General features: G+C 45.2%; 1 protein-coding gene across 4 annotated transcripts in view; it reads right to left on the reverse strand.

Annotated features, from left to right (window-relative positions):
* bnc2 (basonuclin 2) overlaps positions 1-20439 on the reverse strand; it is a 153927-nt gene that overhangs the window by 66618 nt on the left and 66870 nt on the right. For 2 of the 4 annotated variants that reach the window (XM_053858277.1, XM_053858280.1), the window contains exons 1-3: positions 11803-12187; positions 10743-11081; positions 7827-7889 (exon numbers count right to left, since the gene is read on the reverse strand). In XM_053858277.1, the coding sequence (XP_053714252.1) occupies positions 7827-7889; positions 10743-11081; positions 11803-12063 (663 nt within the window). In that variant the 5' untranslated portion in view covers positions 12064-12187. Of the gene's footprint in view, positions 1-7826; positions 7890-10742; positions 11082-11802; positions 12188-20439 lie in introns of those variants that run through there. The other 2 variants (XM_053858279.1, XM_053858278.1) reach the window with 2 other exon arrangements.

Here is a 20439-nt window from a genome sequence, read left to right on the forward strand (position 1 = left end):
ACAAAAATGGATTGACTGCCGGATTTACTCCATGTTGTGGCCAGAAATCAGCCGTTAACAGTCTCTTAGTTTTGCTAGCCTGAGGACAAAGTGGAAAGTGTTGGCTTGATGTGCTTATTGACTTGAAAAAATCGGATTGTTATGGGTAGCTTATTATTCAGTACAGTTTATGTGCAGTGAGTTTATTTAACTCTCTCATCCTGGTATTATGCGGGAGGCTTATATGGCAGCAGGTGCTGTGTGTAAAGAGCAGTTATTTGTGGAAAAGTTAGAAAAAAATCTCCACAATAAAGAGAAAAACAGTGATCATATTTGGAATAGAGAGAGTATATGGGGTTGGGTGGCACTATTGGAAGGTGTTGCTACAGTCAGTTTCAGTGCAAGTCGGACCCTGTCACTGTGTGTGGCCGTACAATGTGCAGGCTACTGCCGCTCCTCCGTGCGTCTGGCCATTAAATACCGAATGCCGGCCAGCCGCACATACACGGTGGAGAACATGGTAGTTTTGGCCGTCTGACGTCGCGTGAAACACAAAAAAACAGTTTCAAGGTTCCAGTTTGAAAATGAAAATGGGGAAAAGATAAACTTGCCGTTTGCCAAGACAACCAGTGCGAGCTGGAATGGCTGAGGGAGCACTTATGTTGCGAAGGGGATCTGGTACTACGGAGAAGGAAATGTGCGACGATGAGCAGCACCCCAGTTCAATATTGAGAAGTACTACACTGCCTAAGATGCTCCGTCTTCTCACTAACTCTAAGACCTTCAAATAAGTCAGTTTGTCTAAAGGGGTTACGCATCACCTTGACTTTAGAGACGTCTGTACTGCTGTGTACACAATGGTCCTAAAGAGAGATCTAACGCTATCAAAGCCAGTATGTGGGCATTTCATACAACTCGCGTTTGTTGGCTCATGAGAATGTTGTTGTCGAAGTGGGATGAAAGTAGAACAGCCAGCAGCTGGATTGCCTCTGCTAATTCAGCACTTTAACAAATCAATGCCACTTGAGGAGCACAATCCACAAACCCATCTCAGCTCGACGCATCAGTGAGACTATAGGTGTGTTTGTGTGCTGCCTGAAGCGATGATGGTGTGTGGTCGTCCACAAAAGTCTACATTACAGTCCGGTAATGTGTTAATTTATAACTCTATCACCCAAGACGCTCGCGGTATCCATCTGTGTCACATGCTCGGCTGCTGAAATCTATCATGTCCAGGGAAAAATGGCCCGTCTGGAGGGATTACGCCACTGGTCGCACAATTTCTCCTTCCCTCCTGCTTTCCTTTTAACCCATTAAAAGCCTCCACACCACTCTCTGTCCTCACTTGCTCAGGTCAGTGTCATCAATTAGGGCTGACAGACCTCCAGAGGGTCTGCAGACATCACTATCCGCCCGGAGACGGAGCACTAACACTGCACGCTGCGCAGCCGTCCATTTGGATATCGTCGATCTGAGACTGAATTACACACTTGTGCGACCTTCGCTGACCTTATTGATGTGAAATGCTGCAGTAAAATAGGTATATGATAGCGTTTTGACCACCTCCTTTCAACTCGGCTGTCATAAACTGTGTCATAAATTTTTTTAAAGGAAAATTCATCTAGGATTTGAAGAATTATCATCTGACTTTACAAGAAAACATGTTAAATACGATGCTAACACTTTACTCAAATGACTAAAATAGACATCATTTTGAATCCCATAGTCAGAGATGCTGCACACATGACACAGTCACCGAGTTGCTGAGCTCATGGTAAAGTTGTCAGTGTTGTCGTGTTGGTGCAGGTGGCCCATGCCGTCTCTGACAGAAGCAGCAGGCAGTAATAACACACGGGAGGATTTGATCAATATTCACCCTCTCTATTCAATTTCACAACATCACTTGTATCACTGGACACAAACACACACACAGGAGCTTGGAGGGAAAGCGTCAAAGTAACTACACCGGCATTAATGTAAAACAAAAGGTCTTGGACAAAACAGCCAGAGGGGCCGGCTGGAGCGAGAGAAGCGGCTCTGGTTGAAATGCGAGCAAGGCATTAATATTTATATGATTAGAAATACTCTCCTCTAACCTCACAGAGAGGTTGTGAACATGAGCTACAAGACAGTTAGGGAGGGCCGGAGGGTGGAGGGGTAGGGTCTGAAAGACAAGCTGGCAATTGCACCTTTAAAGGGTGCAACAGTCATCACAAGAGGAGAAAGGGAATCTGCCCATTAAGACTAAGTGGAGGTCTATTAGATCATGGAGGTAAGGAGGTGGGCATTTACCATCAGTCCAGCTCACAAACATCCTTGTTGACTGTGCCAACCCTCTCGGCGACAACTGTACTTGTTGTGCAAAGTTCCTACGTAACTTCTTTTTTTTGTTCAAATCTCTGTTTTTATGGCAACAAATAAGTGCTCGCTCACGGAAAGTTCTCAAACATCACCTCAGTCACCAGGCAGGCAATTTGGAGACAAGGTCACCGCCCAGTCCTGTGAGATCAAACAAACTCTGACCTCCTTTTTGCCTCATTCGGTTTGTCCCCTACACATCGCCCACCCCAGTCTAGCGCCCCCCCCCGCCCCCTTATCACAACAGTGCAGATAATCCTTCCTCTCTCCTCCCCTCCCCTGCATCCCTTGGGAGGGAAAGCAACACAAAAAAAGGCCTAAGAAAAGTGAGGACATTTGCCACTTGCCTGCGACACATAATACGGCGCAAGGCACTCAACTTTTACTTGCACTGGCTCATCTCCGGGACACTACCCGCCCCCCTCCAACACTGTCACGGGGGCGAGGCGGAGGCGGGTTGGAGGGGATGAGGAGCCTGAATTAACACTTGACATTCAATACGGTCAGGCCCTTAATTGGCCGGGGCCTTTCCTCGGAAGGCAATTCTCTATTCCCCAAACTGGCCCCTGACTGCGCCATGCGCCCGTGTCATCTGAGCGGCTTTGTGTATCCATGCGTCGGCAAGCGACGGAAGGAGGGAGCCGTGTGTGTAAGTATGTGCCAGGGAGGACGAGGTGTTTGTGTGTCCTGAGAGAGCCCCTCCGGTCCCTTCCCTCGCTCTAATGAGGCTGGATGAATTAGCGCTACGTGACATGATTTGAACAGCGGTGGCCCCCCGTTTCCCACCTCACCACCACCACCCCTCCCTTTTCTTTGTCCTTCTCCCATCCTCATCCCCCCTGTCCTCCCACAGCGGTGACAGGCATCTGGTGGCCGGATTAACGCCAGGAGCGACCCTGCGGCTCTGGCCTTTATATGTGCTTTTTGCTGCTTAACACTACACACACAAACATATGCACCTCGACAATAAACGGCACACGATGAAACACTTTGGGCATCCTCCTGTTCTTTTTCCACTCGCGCACGCACGCACGCACACCCAGACTAACTCGCACTTCCCGCAGATCCCGTTACACTTGATGTTATTACAGCTTTTAACCTGAGAGGTATTAGGCATCTTTTAACTGATCTGACAGCATTTACAACACCGGCAAGTCGACGCCTCTAATCGCCCCTGTGACTTTAGACTATTAGCAATTGATCTCAAAGAGAGCTTCCCTCTCACCTCACAAGCCGTCAGCTTTTTTTTTCCCCCCCCGTGTTGCTTTGGTGTATTCTGTTTTGTTACCTCTCATCTAATCCTTCCTATTATCTGCTGTAAATTTCCCTCTTATCTCATCATTATTCCTTCACTTCAACCACCAGCGTTTGCCCAATTCTGCCCCAAACAAGCCTGTGATGGATGGTTGTTAGCGCCTCTTCAAATGGGCTGTAAGATAAAACAAAATTTATATTGGAGAGGAAACATATCAAATGAATTAAATATCGTGAAATATTCATCAGCAGCCCGCGTCGCCTCACACGTGCAGCGGCTCCAGTCGAGCACTTACTGCTGAGTGTGTTTCCCGACAGTGGAAGGGGCGAGTCACTTACTGAGAAAACATCAACATAGACAAAGCAGGTGCGTGCTACTTAGTGCGTCTCTGTGCCAAAAAAAAAAACCCATCTGAAGCCTTTATATTCGGTGTCATTTCAGCGCGATAATGAATGTGGAGGTCGAAGACTGTGACCTCTCACCCCGGGCTGGTCGCAGCTGATTCAGGGTCAAAGCAATTGATGTCAATCACAGAAGGCTAATTAGATCATTTGTGATGTAATTGATATTATAGATTGCTCGATAGAGAAGCACCATGTTGCTCGATTTGTGGTCAGCTCAAAGAATCCACTCAACAATTGCTTATTAGTGTTCACCTCTCCTGGAGTGAATGAGGGTGGAAATTGTGCTACAACTCACCATGTCGACGAAAGACCAGAGAGCAAATGGGTCCTGTTTAGTAAAACAGTAACTGGAGTTTCACCCGCCTTATTTGGAGCCGGCTGGGATCATCATGTGCTCTGTTTGATATCAAATCTATTCTTTAGATTTGAACCAGTCTGATCAATATTCAAAAAACTACGACGTGGGAGGAGTTTCTCTCAATATGCGCACACAGTGTGATGCTTTATGACCTTGTACATGCATTGTACACGCACAGAAAAAAAGCCACCCAGGGTCTCAGTTTGTCAGAAGAAAAAAAAAGCATGAGCTGTGGGATGCCAAGGCAGCTGCATTTAACAGTGGCCATTAAATGTTATTAATCCAACAGCGCAAACATCTTTTCACAGTCAGCAGAGAGCACAAACAAATGCTTACACATGTTGCCTTAACACTTCGCTCGCAACAAAAGGTAGCTAATGAGTTTAGACTCGAGTTGAGACACTTTTTTTTTTCCGAGCTGAAATGACTGTTGTTAGGAAGAGGTTTCAGCAATGTGCATAAGGAAAGAAACTGTAAAAAGAAGCAGGTATCTAAGCGTGTGCGTTGGTGAGTGTGTGTGTATGTTGGCTGGAAGCCTACCACAGTCTGTACCAATAGCCTCCCTTCTTCAGAACCTCCTTAAAATCCACCCTGGGCCTCTAGCATTTAAATCCCCTGGTAAGCTCACGACAGAGTCTGGCAAAAAAGATATCAAGTTAAACATAAAGGTGAGAGCGCACTTGCACCATTGTTCAAATAAAACCAAGGCAGGGAAGACATCCACTTTCCTGTTAGCAAGCCGTCGTGAAAAAAGCGAGGGAACGCAGATATGCACCTCACCTCAAACGCGAGCAGCTGTCCTCCGACAAGCATTATCTTCAAGCAGCCCATAATATGCCCATATCCGAGAGAACAAACAAACAAACACACAAGGAGTATGGTGGATCTGCCGGTGGAAAACAGAGGGAGTCAACTTCATGCCCTGTGCGAAATTACCATCATTATCCAAAACTATAAATGTAGCATTAATGGAACACCCTAATGATGATGGCTTTAATAATAATAACAGCAATTCGTCCGGAGTGCTTTGACAGCCATGACAGCATTAGTCACTTTGGCAACAGAAAGAGGGAACGGTTACGTGCCTTGAGAGCTCGTCTTCATCGCGGCTGATGATGGGGCAAATTGGCCAGCAGAGTGAGCAGACGGGGGTCCTTAAAGACGGATGTAAAAATAGTAGCTTTGCTCATTGCGCTGGCAAAAGCCCAGCGAAAACAAAATAGCAGGAGTTGAGGAATAACAGGAAAAGGGAGAAGCCACGGTGAAAGTATGCGCGAGTTCCTGTCACTTAACGCAGGTCACCACCAACGTCACCTTCCGCAGACGGTCTCACTGAACGCCAGAAAGTCACAAATGTCTGGTCGCTTGTGGGGTGATAATCTGTGGTTTTTCGAATCTAACCTGTGACCCGCCTCACCTCCTCGTGCAACAGCCACACGACACTTCCACACAACGGCCCTGCATTCCTCTCATATATGTCAGTGTTTTTCCGCCCCGGCACTTCGCTTGTGTCCCCCCCTCATCAGCCAGTGGCAGGGTGGTGACATCCTGACTGGACGGCCCTTCAAGCACAAACGTCTTCTGCTCACCGGCCACTTCTTTCCTCTGCAGGAAACCGGCCAGAGACAAATAACACACCTCTGCCTTGTCAGCGGTAAAACTCAGGAAGTTTACGAACATAGCAGTGATATTTCCTCGAGTAATATTTTACCCCATATATATATATATATATATATAATAATGGCCAACCTATAAATGCATGTCACTTATGGGGCACTTTGGGCTTAGACAGGCCGCATCCTCGGGAGGAAAAGAAAGAGCCAATCAGCTGACATGGATCCTGTCTGTGACGCTCACATGATGCGTATTGATCTCGGCTCACCCCGAGGTCGGAGTCAGCGTTGGTGCTCACATATCACTGCAGGATTTTGCTGCAAGGCTACAGAGGTGACAGTTGTGGTGAAACGCAAGCATCTTCAGCGCTTGTTTAAAAATATCATTGTAGTTAAATTGTTTTAAAAACGTGTCATAAAAAAATAAAATTGAAAAATGGGTTCAATTTCTAAGGTTGTGAGGGAGTGAATCCTCTCATCCTTTCATCTAAAAACACGAGATGCTTATGAAACTTTAAAAAATATTGTTTTTGTACTAGTATCCCACATAGGCAGCACTGTAAATACGCTTTTATTTCCAACTGAATATACTGTACGCACATCAAACACTGAAGAGGTGCTAAAGCTAAGGCACTTTCAGTCACTAATAATCTATAAAAAGCATGTCTCGTACTATTTTTAAAACCAAACAAGCCTCACAGAGGGCGTCGAGAGTTTACAGGTAGTACACTTCCAGTCTCATTAAAACATGATACAGTTGTGGCCTCAATAAGCACAGAGCCTTCTGTCTTACAGTGATTGATTCAGCATGTAAATTGAGCATCAGCTGAAGGTTCAGGCGGATACAGATTTGGAGAAAAGTTTGGGTGGGGGTGTGAGGACCGGAAAAAAAAGGGGAGAGCGAGAGGAGCATTAAGAGGCAGATAGAGTAGAAGAAAAAGCAAAAGTAGTAATGGGGGAAGTGGTGCGTGTCTTTTCTGCAAATCTCTTCTTTCACCTCTGCTCTCCTCCAGCTCTCCAGCCAAGGCCAGCCAAGAGACACTTCACCTCGCACCCGCACACACATGGAGCCCGAGCCAACACACACACACACACACACAAGACGGGAGACGCAGTCGCACACAGATAGACTCCCACTCCTCACAACTGGCATATGACTGTTTCGCCACCCACTCGGAGAAATGAATGGCACGAGCACAGGCACAAACACATGTAGACTGAAGCGTCAGCGCACACACACTTGCAGCCCCTCACACTCCCACAAAGAGAGTTGATATCAGATACATGTACGTATAGTGATCCCATATGCTCCGTGTGCAACGACCCATCAAAGACAGACATGGAAATAATAACAGTGGAGAGCGACGGCACACACACTAACATTCAGTCACTGTGGATAATTCTGCACATATGCATCAAATCACTGCCTCACATGCTCACACAGACCATGCAAACTGGCCTCGCTGTAACACAAAACACACACACACTCGCAGCCATTACAGTGTCAGTGTGCTAACAGGCAGATCATCATTTGTTAACTGTCATGATATAGTGAGTATGTGTTCAAAAAAAGGGAAAATTTCAATGCATTTTCTGCTTCACATTGACTATTGTTGTGATTTAAAAAAAAACTCATTGGTATAAACGTTTTACTCAAAGATGTATTTGGAGAAAATAAATAAAATAATTTTTATTTTATTTTATTACGTGTTTAAAAATAATTGTTTCGGGATTATAGGAGCAGCACCCTGAACGCATCATTACTCCAGCCGTTAAACGCGTCATCTCCACCGATGAAACAACTGTTTCGAGGTTTTCTACTACTGTGGTCTTCAGGTGAGAGGCGGGACAGACTGTACCTCTTCCGGGTCTCGGCCCAAAGTCGACCTGTCGCACTTCAAAGGAAGCCGCGTTACAGCACCCTTGCAAAAAGAAAGAGGAAGAGTCCGTTTTAGAGATCATCCACTGGACATGCGTGAACTTTAGCCCGTGTCAGGTCTGCTGCCAGCCCCGGCTCCTCAGGTGGAAGCGCCGGCACATTTTATCAGCTGCTCCGACTCACATTCCTGCGAGTGAAGAGGAAAAAAAAAAAAAAAAAAAACTTCCGCGGCCCTCGAGACATGAAGGAACGATGGGGTTGGAAATCATCACTAAAAATAGTTCCCACCTCATTTATTTAAAAACCTTCCCGCCACAAAAAAAAAAAAAAAATCCCTCCAAACTTTATATATATTTATCCGAGACGCTGAGTTTAAAATAATTTTATGATTTTTTTTTATTCAGTCGTTTCCGGTTTTGCTTTATTTTTTTAGTTCCAATTAAAACTATTTGAATTATTTCAATTTCGTTTGTGTTTGTGATTCATAAATAATTCCGAGACACAACACACTGACTCGCGATTATTTAAAATAAAAACCGAAGCATGGGGATGTGTTTATGATATCAGTTATATTATAAGTCCGGTATTTATTTGGACCGCCCTCCACTCGTTTTCACGCCATCTTTTTTTTTTGTAACTCATGAATATTACACAGCGACTCGTGCTTTTTAGACGAGCTTTATTCAGGGATAAATATTGTTACAATTATTGGATTCCGTTTTATTGAGAGCAACGGGGTTTTTTTCTCTATATTTCTATCGCTGATGTTAAACTGAGAGTCGTTGCCAAGACATCTCGTTTGAATCACTCCCACATTTTCCCGAATCGATCACGTTATTAGTTGGACAAAGGACGCGAAAATACCGCGTCCCACGTGTCACTCATCGTTGATCAGAGAGTGGGGATTTGGACCGACGACCCCTGGGTGCTCCAGCCTCGGCAAACACGCAGTCATTATGGGTTGGACTCCAATAAGTCTGTCAAGAAAGCGGCTTCCTTCCGAGACTTTCTGTCATGCCTGCTAAACACGGCGAGATGTCTCCTAAAGTGGTGCGGGGAAGGATAAATAACAGCGAGTCCCACAGCTGATTATATTGAAATAACGGTGCGCATTTGTAAGAAGGGGCGCGAGCGGTGGTGAGGGGGGGGTCCGGCAGGTGCGCAGCTCAGGGGCCCATTCACCTGCCGCTCACACCGGGAGAAGAGACGCGCCCCTTCATCCATTTATGTTGCTATTCAGCCACACAAAAAATGTTCATTACAAGCCCCGAATTCAATTCTGGCATTTCAACCCGACAGTTTATTAAAAATGTTTTTTCTGTTCTGCGTGTTTTCACCACACACCCAGTTGCGCAACGGTGGAGGAGTGTGTAACAGCGTGTGCGTGGTACCGGGAGGCTGCAGGTCCCACTATGATTAACTGCAGCCTAACAACCATGCTCTATCTTAACTGTCTCACACACACACACACACACACACACACGCACACACACGCACAGAGGCAGACGCGCTTGCACAAACCAGACTCCGATCGTTTCTCTCTTTACCTGACATCTATCAGACAAAGCCACAAACCACCGGACTCTTTTTCCCTCTTAAAAAAAAAAAGAAAAATCGCCTTTCTCAACTTCTTTAGTGGAGAGTCGAGACTAAAAAAAGAAATCTTTCGATCTGCTTTTCCTTAAAAAAAAAAAATCTTCCCGCGGAGCGAGAGTGCATCCCCGGCTCCTGTGCTGCGCTGCAGCCGCGCGAAAGGCGCCCTGCCCCGGCCACATGAAGTCAATTAGCCGGTCCCAGAGGGGAGCCCCCTTTCCCTGCTCTGTAGGTTACCAAAACACTGCGAGCGCTTGCTTTAAAACTCCACACCACTCAAAGACCAATTACTGAAGACTTAATCATGGATGTAACGAGTCTGGACATGGCTTAATCCATCAAGAGGAGAAATGAATGGACTGTCATATTTTTGCCAACAACTTCATAAATGTGACGTTAGCTGGAATAGTTTCACTCCAAACATTGTGTAGATGAGAAGTTGAAATGGAGCACCTTTGAAAGAGTGTGTGAATCACGACATTCATCTTATATCCCACTACATCTAGATCAACTGAGGTGGCCATTCACAATCATGCTCACACTTTAAAAAGGTAAAATAAAAGTGTTTCTCATGGCCATTGTGTGCATATATAAAAACATATTTTTCAGTATCATGAAAACATTTGTGAACTCTAACTAAGCGCATACAATGATTTAAAAAATGTAAAAAAAAAACTGTGGAGTTGCATTAAAAATATTACAAGGGTTGACATATTATGAACCATGAGAAATCAAAAATCAACATTTTGTTAGTCGCAATCCATGCTCCTCTTTTCACATGAACTATATCAAAAGCATTTGCATAATGTGTGTGAACTACACACACACACACATACATCTAGAATATCTCAAAACATTTTCTTTTACTGAGAACACATTTGTTTGGACTCCTGTCAACTCAGTTAAAATAACACAAAACCAGACAAAAGTGAGAGTATCATAAAGCGTTTTCAAATTATTCTTAACCGTGTTCCTCCTCTTCTTCTGACTGAATGGAGGCAAAATTACTCAGCAAAAAAGAAGTAATTTAAATAAAGTGATTGGCGCGTGACAAGATGAAACAGAGTGAAAGTGTGAGCTCTGTAGCTCAAACCCTTGCTCTGTTTCCCACTACTCAACCTCTTCATTTATTGATTCCATATAAGACAAACACACATGTCGAGTCGTTTTCCAAGTGTTTCCATAAGAACCACAACACGCTCCCAGCTTCTCACAAACACACGGGCCTCTCCACACATGTATGAGCAAAACAAAAGAGAGGGACGGGAAGCGAAGAAGAATGAGGAGATGCTGGTGGACGTACCTGCTGGGACATTCTGTACAGGAGGTTGCTGTCAGTGCTCTGCGGCTGCCATGTCCCCATGAAGCCCGGCTGCTCAGCACTAGGCGGTCTGGTGCTGAACTGCATGGAGCTTTCGCCTGCTCCCTCAGCGCTACCACTAACAATGCTTAGGCCACCCAGACCAGCCTTGCTTCTGCCGCTGCTACTGTGGCTACTGGTGGAGGGGTCGCTCGTGGAAACACCAGCGCTGCTGTCGGGTCTGTCAGTCTTCGCTGGAGATGACCTGGGCGACTCAGTGCTAGGCTCTGGTGGGACTGTGTCACACTCACTGCCTCTCACATCCGACTCCGCTTCCTTGGACTTGGACAGAAAGAGAGAGGGAGGGAGGGAGGGATGGAGGAGGAGGAGGAGGAGAGAAAAAGAAAAATAATTTCAAGGTGGGTTCTTTTGGGGTCTTGTTGCTTATTTGTATTATCTGAGCGTCCAGTTTCTGGAGGAGTGTGTGTTGGCCGTTCTGGTGGCAGCAGAGTTTGTGTGGAGTTAATTCTCAAGAAGACAGAAAAAGAGGATTTCCTCAGGGGCCTGATGTTGGACAGGGCAAGATGAGCCGAGTACTTGAGGTGAGGGGTGATGAGGAAAAGGATGGCGGGGGCTTATGTAAAGGTGAACAAGGTAGGAGGAAGACAAGTGTGGAGGGATGCGTTCTGTGTTGCATGTGGCCTCAGCTGCGGCTTAAAATCTCTGTATTCACTCACTGAACTCATGCAACATGCTTGAAATACACACCATAACACAAGCGCACCGGCATGCTCGCACACACACCACACACACGGAAACTTTTGTAAAAACAGCAAACAACTTGGGTCAAACTGAGGGTCAAATTTGGATTTCAAAAAAAAAAAAAAAAACGCAAAGTGTCACACACAAAGCAGCATCCTGAGAGCGAAACACTGTTTACATTTCTATGGAAAACGTTCAAAACCCCTGACCCTTGTTTCAGGGCAGAAAAGTTCCACAAAGTAACCAATGAAAAACAAGACAGAAAGTAGCTGAGGCGGTGAAATGCATGATTGTCTCTTACCATCAATTCTGTGTCTGTCCCAGCAAAGTGAGGATGAGGTGTGGGAGCGAGCCACCAGCTCTCCAGCTCTCCCTGCCTCCCGCGTCTCTCTCTCTCCCCCTCTCTCTCTCTCCGTATCTCTGATCCTGTCCCTCTCTCAACGTCCGCGCCGTGCCGCCTGTCCTCTCTCTTTTCCTCTTTCTCTCTCACTGACTCCTCTGTACTCCACTGCAGCCGCCGAGGAAGTGGAGTGTGTGTATGTGTGCGAGAGAGCTGGAGCATGTGAGAGCAAGAGAGACACTCAGAGTGTCTTATGAGTAAGAGAGAGAGAGAGAGAGGACAGCGTGTGTGTGTGTGTGTGTGTGTGTCGGGCCAGAGCAGACCCAACTGAGTCAACTGTTCTGCTCCACTCCGAGATGTTCAATGACATCGCCGGCGCATGTTTCCTCACACACATACACACACTCCTCCTTTGCTTGGGGCAGAGAGGTGGGGGCGAGCACCATCACTGAGCAGGGGGGCGTATTGTCCCCCTGCCTTATTACCATTTGTGCTGCGAGCCACGAGCAACTTAGCTTCCCGGTGGGACATCCCAACACACACACACCAACAGCTGAGGAGTTTAAATTTCACCTTGACGGTTGCTTCCTGGTGTTTTCTTCTGTTTCTCTGATGACAGTGTCGCGCGTGAGAATATATTTTTGACCATGAACAAGTGTGAAGGGAAAGATCATGATCAAAGCAGAAGGCGTCAGCAGAGAGCGCCGCGCTGCTGTCACGGTAGCGATGTCCGGCCGATCCAGTTGTTTTGATAGCGGCTGGGATATTTGCTGTTACACTCCTGCGCGCTCTTTGTGTGAACCGTAACCACCATCTTCATCTAACCAGCCGTCCACCTGCCACTTTTCTTGGAGCTAAAGACCTGCAGTTTGGGAGCGACACTCTTGGCAAGTCATGTGACCGACACAATTGCGATTCACATGAATTGTCGCCCCGGTTGATGCCAATAAATACCTTCCATGTCTGACTCCACCGCATCGCACAAGAGAGGGTTGCTTTTCCATCGCCGTGGAATTCCCTGCCACTTTTTGTAAAATGTTTAAGCTTCATCGTCGACATTTAATGCCGTAAAAACAGCCTCGGAAGTGGCAAGGTAAACACTAGAACCCATGATATTGACATGAATTGGAGGTTTGTGCTACACTTTAAATGACTATTTATTCTATTGTATATGACTATATTGAATCACATCTCCGGCCGCACAAAATGCGTTGGCGGGCCAGATAAGGCCCCCAGGCCTTGAGTTTGATACCTCCACTGTCTTGCTTTTGGATGATCATGCACTTCATTTGTTGTTGCTGCCTTTCTAATAAAAATGAAATGCACAAAAAATGAGGACTAATGGTGGAAAAAAACGTGAAAGGGAAAGTAGTTTGTGTTTTTCACTTTTCAGTTCGCACCTTTCCTCCTTTGGTTATTTGGGGTGGGGGTTGTATGTAATATATTTCTGCATTTACATTCGTCCAGTTGTAACTGAAGATGAGGTTGCAACCAAAGCAAGCCTTGCTCACCGTCCGTCCCTGAAAACATCCAAAATCAAATGACTGGAACCCCCAAATTCTGTTTCCCTTTGTTTGATTTTCACCAACTCTAATGAAAAACTAATGGAACGCAGGCGTTCTGCCACTGCCGTACACACACACACACACACGCTCTCACTCACACACACACATACACATACAGGAACCCCCACCCCCTGTGGAGGCTCTCACATTTTAATTAAGAAAAAAATGAGGAAGAGGTTCCATTCTCGCCAAATTGGTCCCCACAGCAGCAGAGGAAAGGGAATAAAATGAGGGATGGAGGAGTAAAGGGAGGCAGACACTGAGAAAAAGACACACAGGAGAATAGGACAAGAAAAGACGGAGATCTGCGCGAGCTTTGACACACCATAGGACACATCCGAAACAATGAAGACGTGCCCCGCCTCTTCCCCTCAATTATCTGTAAATCTTCAATCTCCGCTTCTCCACCCTGTCATTTCACCCACCATCATTAGAGAAATGACAGCTCAGGTGCCTCAAGTCCACAGTCAGCGGTAGATGTCACTGTGCACGGGCGGGCGAAAGGGAAAGGGACAGTGAGAGGGAAGTTATTCTGTCGCATTCAAGGCCTCTGATACATAAGCTCATGCTCAATTGCAGTGGAGTGAAAGGTTAAAGCCGTTTGGAGTCACGGCGGAAATTTACTGCGCTACGAAGGCTGTTAAAAATCCATGACGTTGTCTTTGCTAAAACAAAGCGCATGAATTCGTTCAGGTTTTTATGTTAGCAGTTAGCGGTTAGCTGCTACATGCAAGCGAGGCAGGGACTGATTAACTGGGGGGTTTGTTTGTTGCAAAACAACTGACAAATATACCACATAAAGCAATGTACCAAGGGTTATAGCACGGGTTGCACCAAAAAGACGCCAAGTTCGGGGGAAAAAACGGACTCATCACGACACATGAAGCACCTGTCTGTGTGAGGTCTGTGGCACGAGAAGTAGTGAAGTAAACCTGCAGAGTACATGGCAAACTTATTAGCATCTGGGAGTGTAAAGTACCATCTGAGGTCCTAAATACTGTGTTTATCTTTTAAGTTGGACCATGTATTTACATGGATTCTACTTATTTTGTGCTTGTGTCCCTCCAAACAGCTTTGTTAAATAGGCGTATCTCCGAAACATCGCACCTTTTGGACGCTAACCTGAGGCTCTATCCACATGAAAACACTTCATCTCGAACATGTACCACTGAAAACAACCTCGAACAATGTCATACATATTCTAAGCCTGTATGTGGCGGTGTAGTTCTCTCGCATCAAAACAAAGAAGAAAGCATGAAGACGCACCGTCTTCAGAAGAACAGCACAAATATGTATACGGAGCATTGGTGGCGCTGGGAAGGCAGTCGCTTCAATACATTTAGATGGTGGTTGTAGTTTGAGAAAATAAATATTTAGTTTACATATTTACATTTCTTGTCCTAAAAGCAACTCTTCGGTGCAACATTCATCTGCCGAAGACTTTGTAAAAATACTACGTTCTATTTGCTGTTTTCAAATCGATCCAAAGCTTTGGTTCAGGTGACTGCAAACACCAGATTCAAGTGAATGAAAGCCATGTCCAATACAGAACTAGTGCGGACCAGCCCGGTCTCCACGAGGACAGGACTATTTTGTAGATCACCCAGACTTTGAGATTGCACCTGCTACAAGGCACATGCGAACTCGGACTTCAGTAATCTACCCATGAATATATCTATAAAACTATTGTACTACAATATGAATCATTAAAAACTGAGTCACGGATGGTTTCAGGGCAGTTCACCATAGATATACATCATAAAAAGAGGCTGCTCATTTCCTGTTTCATTTGACGAAACTGAGGGCTGTTGTTATAGAACACAGCACAACATAGGACACTGATGATAGACCAGAAAATAGAAAAAGGGTATTGACTTTTGATCGACTATGACAGTCTTAACCGACTCAGAAAAAAAGGGGAATATGGAGTCATCACTTTAACTGCTGGTAATCCTGAGCATTAAGCTTCTATATATGGACAAAGGCAGCTGCAGCGCCTCCCTCTTCCGTCCTCTTCCACCAAAGCTGCGGCGACGTCCAGACTGACCGAGCCAGCGAGGGGAACTGCAGGAGCTCAAAAAGATGATGCTGGACATCCTTGGCTTCCTTTATTAAAACTATTATTGTGCAGGACTTGAGAATTCCCCGCGGACCAGGGGTCCATGTCGAAGCCCATATAATTAACTAGAGGCTCAGCTACGGATCAATTACCAGACAAGCAAGTGATGGTCGAATCAATGGAAGATCATCAGGCTTGTTATCAGTGTTGCAACTCATTAGAGAAAAAGTGAGGTAGAGAAAGTGGGGGGAAAAAAGGGGGCGGGGGGTGCGAAGGTGAGGCAGCTGAAGATGGTTTGAGGCGGACAAGAGTGTGGAAGTGCTGGTGTGTGATGTGCAGGGATCCTCCTGAGCTGCCACTGAGTGGTGACAGAAGCCCTGCAAGACAGCGCGCAGCTGCCTCTGTAGCCACAGTCACTGAGGCTTGTACAGATCAATACAAGTGTGTGCAGGAGGTTAAAGCTCTGCCACACCATCCCGACTCCCCAGCGACACCCGACAATCCTTCTCCCAGTCAAGAAATAGTCAAGTCTGATGATTTACAGAACAAAGGCGGACACCGGACTCCGAGGAGGCTTAGAGTGGGCTGCCACATCCTGCCGTCTGCCGTATATATGCGAGTATTCTTTAACTACTGCATGTAAGACATGATTTAAAACAGCTCCGGTGGCCATGGCTGTCAGCTGTGGTGATTTGAGATTGTTTTTTTCTAAGTGAAAAAAGCAATGAGGTTGAAGATTTGATGGATCAAGAAGTTCTGTCCATCCATCAACAACATCAGGTAGCGGGGGCAGCAGTCCAAAAGAGGACGCCTAGACCTCCCTCTCCTGAGAAACCTCCAGTTCTTCCTGGGATTTCTCCAGAAAGTTCTCTGCTGATCCAACCATAAAGTCACTCTGAGAAGAAGGGTCAATACTGAATACAGAAGCTGCGGTCATGAAAGCAGGTAGCGGGGACAGAACAAAAGGTTGCCGTAGGTGTGACGTCGTGAGAGCCGAGGCACCGGCTCCTCATTTCATTTCAAATTTAGTGGCGGAGAAACAACAATTGACATTTATGTTAGACTGAATTGATTTCATTGTTTTACACGTTTTGACTGGCGGCAATAACGTGATGTTCTATGTATGTACACAGCATGTATGACTCCACAGAAACTAAAAAAGGAGCAAGTCAGTCCAGACCTCATTTTCAACCCGAATCAAACAAGAACTTGAATCAAATGTTTGCCCAGAACTCCTTTATGGATCCATGTAACTTGATGCCTAACATGGTTAGCATGTTCAAAGTAAAATGAAAAATAAAATTGCCAAAATCTTAGTGCTGTAGCCAAGACCACACCAACTGAGACCAAGACATTATCGAGACGTACAAGACCAAGACGGGACCGAGACAATTGGAGGCTGAGACCAAGACAAGATCAGCTGAAACAAGCAGCGTCAACAGAAACCTTATTGGTGTTTGGGTGTCTTCCTGATTAGTTAGGAACAAAAACATGTGCCCACTGTGGCCCTCTAGTGGATCAATTTGAGGCACCTGATAAATATCAAAGAAAAAAAAACAAGAAAAATCGGAACAAAACACAAGGAATTCTTCTTTTACTACTTGTGCTTACTCGACTGGTCTTAAATAGAAATCCTCAGTCCACCCAGTCCAAGACCAAATAAAAATGAATTGGAGATCGAGACCCTAAAATAGTGGCCTAGAGACCGATCTCGAGCACTGCAACACTAGATAATCTATATCAGACCTGGGCAAAGTGCGGCCTGGGGGCCATATGTGGCCCGAGGCCTGTGTTTTTGTGGTCCGTTTGACGTCAGACAAACACTACAACTAATATGTCCTAATTTTCTGCCTTTTTTTGTTCTTTCACTTTTAGTCACCAACACCACTTCAGCAGTAATAGCATGTTCTTGTTTTAAGAATAAAATGTTCTTCTTTTCATTGTCCATTTTGTGTTTTTTTTTTTTGTTCCTCAAAATATATTGATGGAATACTGAAAATAAATGTTGAAATAAATTGCCGTTTTATCTTGAACGCCTGGTCCGTGGTTGATTTATTTTCAAATTAAGTGCATATAAAATGAAATATTTCGAGGTTTCATGGCATATTTACACTTTACTTGAATCAGCACCTATGTATCGCAATAAAATCACATTGGGGACAATTTCAGTTTTTATCCGCAATTGTATAGAAGTACAAGACAAGAAAAATCATGAAGTATCCATGAAAACAGGTCTTATTTCTTTGCAGTATTTATTGGAAGAATTGCACTAATTTAGAATACAATAAGTCAGTCCTTGTTTATTTATATTTTTGTAAGGATAACTGTGCGTGTTGGCGGATAAAAAATGCATCTGCGGTACAGTAGATGGGGGGGAGATGAGGAGGAGCACAAGTCTCAGAGTTGCCTCTTTTGTTGACCTGATTCAAGGCCATACAAGGATGTTCACTGTGTCTCCATGTGACAAGGAGCGGTGTGTCGATCAGATGGCACGGGGATAAGAACTGTCGCTGTATTTTTCCCGCAGAGGGCCACAGGACATCATATGACACCCACACGAACAGCCATTTGCTTGTGATAGTGCAAGAGGGAGAGAGACGCGGGCGAGACAGACGAGGGCACCGGGAGGTCTCGCAGTAGCGAGAGGGAGCCACATGATTGTCTCTGTCACTGATCCCCGGAGTGCAGCCTCTGCTAATAAGTGCACCTTTGTCAAAACCAACCAGATAACAGTGAGAGAGTTTCACTGCTTTTTTTTTATGAGACATGTATTTGAGGTGCACGAGTGGCAAAAGGTTAATGGCTGGGAGCGCTGTACGCCTTATGTTGACCTTAAGACACACATGCTTTATAATGCAGTGCTGCATGTGACAGTTTTGTGTCAGATATTTGCTGAGGTTAGATTATTCACCCATGCACACAGACATATGTGAAAACCATATTCCTGCCACTGTGTTTTAATGCTTAAGTTGGATTGTTTTCATGACTAGAGCGTCGATAAATAGTCCTGTCTGGAATATAGTACAAACAGCACTATTTAGTTGATAGCATAGCTGTCAACCTGCAAGGGCCACACAAAGACGGGCCCCGACTCTCTCATTGTATTGGTGGTGAAGACAGAGAAGCCAGTTTAGGATCACACGCAGAGAAGCCAGTCGCTAACACTAGTTCAATGTCCGGTGCAGGTACCAAATCTGTACACTTAACAAGTGCGTCCGACCTGCCGCTGGATGATGACGTAAAATGAGAAAATTGAAATGAAGGATTTGGTGGCACTTTCTACCGCAAGCATGACATTTATATTGGCAAAACACGATGTTTCTGATCGGGTTGTTTGCGAAGTACATGTCTGTTCTTCTCCGTCTCGTCGTGACTGGCTGACATGTATTGGTCTGGTCTTTTGCTGAATCAGTCCAACCAGTTCCGGGTTTGCCAATCCGTGCGTCCTGATTGGTTGACATCTACGGGGCATTGTTCTCCCTGGAAAATGAATAATATTTATCTGCAGATGTGCATGTCTGCTGAGGTCTCCATTCGGATTTTGGTGTGATATGGAAACCAATCGCGAAGTGCGGTTTGGCAAACCGGAAAGTGGATGGATCGATTCGGCAAAGGTTAAAACTGCACATTTTCCCTTGGCAAATGAATAGAAATATCTTCTGAGGTGTAAAATGTATTTGCTTATGAGTCGATTTTGGCCTTCGTGCAATATCAAATGAAAGCAATGACCAGTACTTGTCAGTCACGCATGGCCAGACATATACTTAACTAACAACAAAAGTCGTATTTTACGGTTATGAATGTTACGTATGTGGTAGGAAGTGACATCAAATCCTTCATTTCAATTTTCTCTGGCTCATTAAAACATCCAAAGAAAAAACTATGGATGTGACATCATGATCCCGCGGCAGGTAGGACACATTCAGTAAGTGGACAGATTTGGTACCTGCACCAGCGTGTACTGATGGTTTCTGAAACAGAATAAATCAAACAAGCATTTAGCCAAACATCACCAGATGGACTCCAGTTCTGCTCACAGAGCTCAAAAGTGCCATCATGTGTGACTGTTGTTGCTCTGTTATTTACCGTATACAAACATCTTCTGCAAAACCAGGGTCTGATACGCCCTACACCGTTTTCCGTTGTTTCGTGTGTGACATTTGAAAAGATTTTTTATTGATAATTTTTGCAAAACTGCTTTGCAAAACATCAGTTAGGTTGGGTTTCTTGTTGTGTGGACAAGGCATCAGAGCCAAATGGAAAAGTAGTTACCGACATGAAAACTGCGAAGCTGCTGGAACAGGGGTGGCCAACCAGTCCGACGCTAAGAGCCACACTCTTTTACTGTGTTACTGAGAAGAGCCACGTCTTACAAATACGTAAGGCTGTAAGGCTCACATGATTTAGCAGCAGTATAGCGGTTAAAGCACATCCCTGTGTGTCACAAGGTTGCTGGTTCTCATCCAGCGTATGTATTTTTAAAATTCATACGTTTTACCATGAGCCTCCTCAAAATATCAAGCAACGTAGATAGAAATGTGTGCGCCATTTATTTGACTTATATATTTTGTTTACGCGGCTCATGCCACCAATAACGTGGCCCCGGTCTCTGTGTGTGAGCGACGCTGCAGACTGGAGCGTCTCATCTTCACTCCATTGAATTAAACGGACTTCACCACCATCAACAATGAATGATTGGTGAAAAACACGTCATACGTTTTGTTTAGGGAATGACAAAGTGAAACGTGGCACTAAGTCATGTAAACCGTGTTGATCGTGGATCTGATGACGGTCCTCAACCGCAATTCACATCGCCATTGAACATGCTCCAAGCCCTCGTGGAGCACGTGCGGGAAGTCTATAAAACGCAAGTCAAAGTCTTTGAACAATATTTTCTCATTTCGCCGGAATAGCTCTTACTTTTTTGTATTATTTCCTGTATAAGCGATCATATCAAAAGCAACTTAACCAAAT

The sequence above is a fragment of the Synchiropus splendidus genome, chromosome 2, assembly GCF_027744825.2.
Source record: "Synchiropus splendidus isolate RoL2022-P1 chromosome 2, RoL_Sspl_1.0, whole genome shotgun sequence".
Taxonomy (NCBI): Eukaryota; Metazoa; Chordata; class Actinopteri; order Syngnathiformes; family Callionymidae; genus Synchiropus; species Synchiropus splendidus.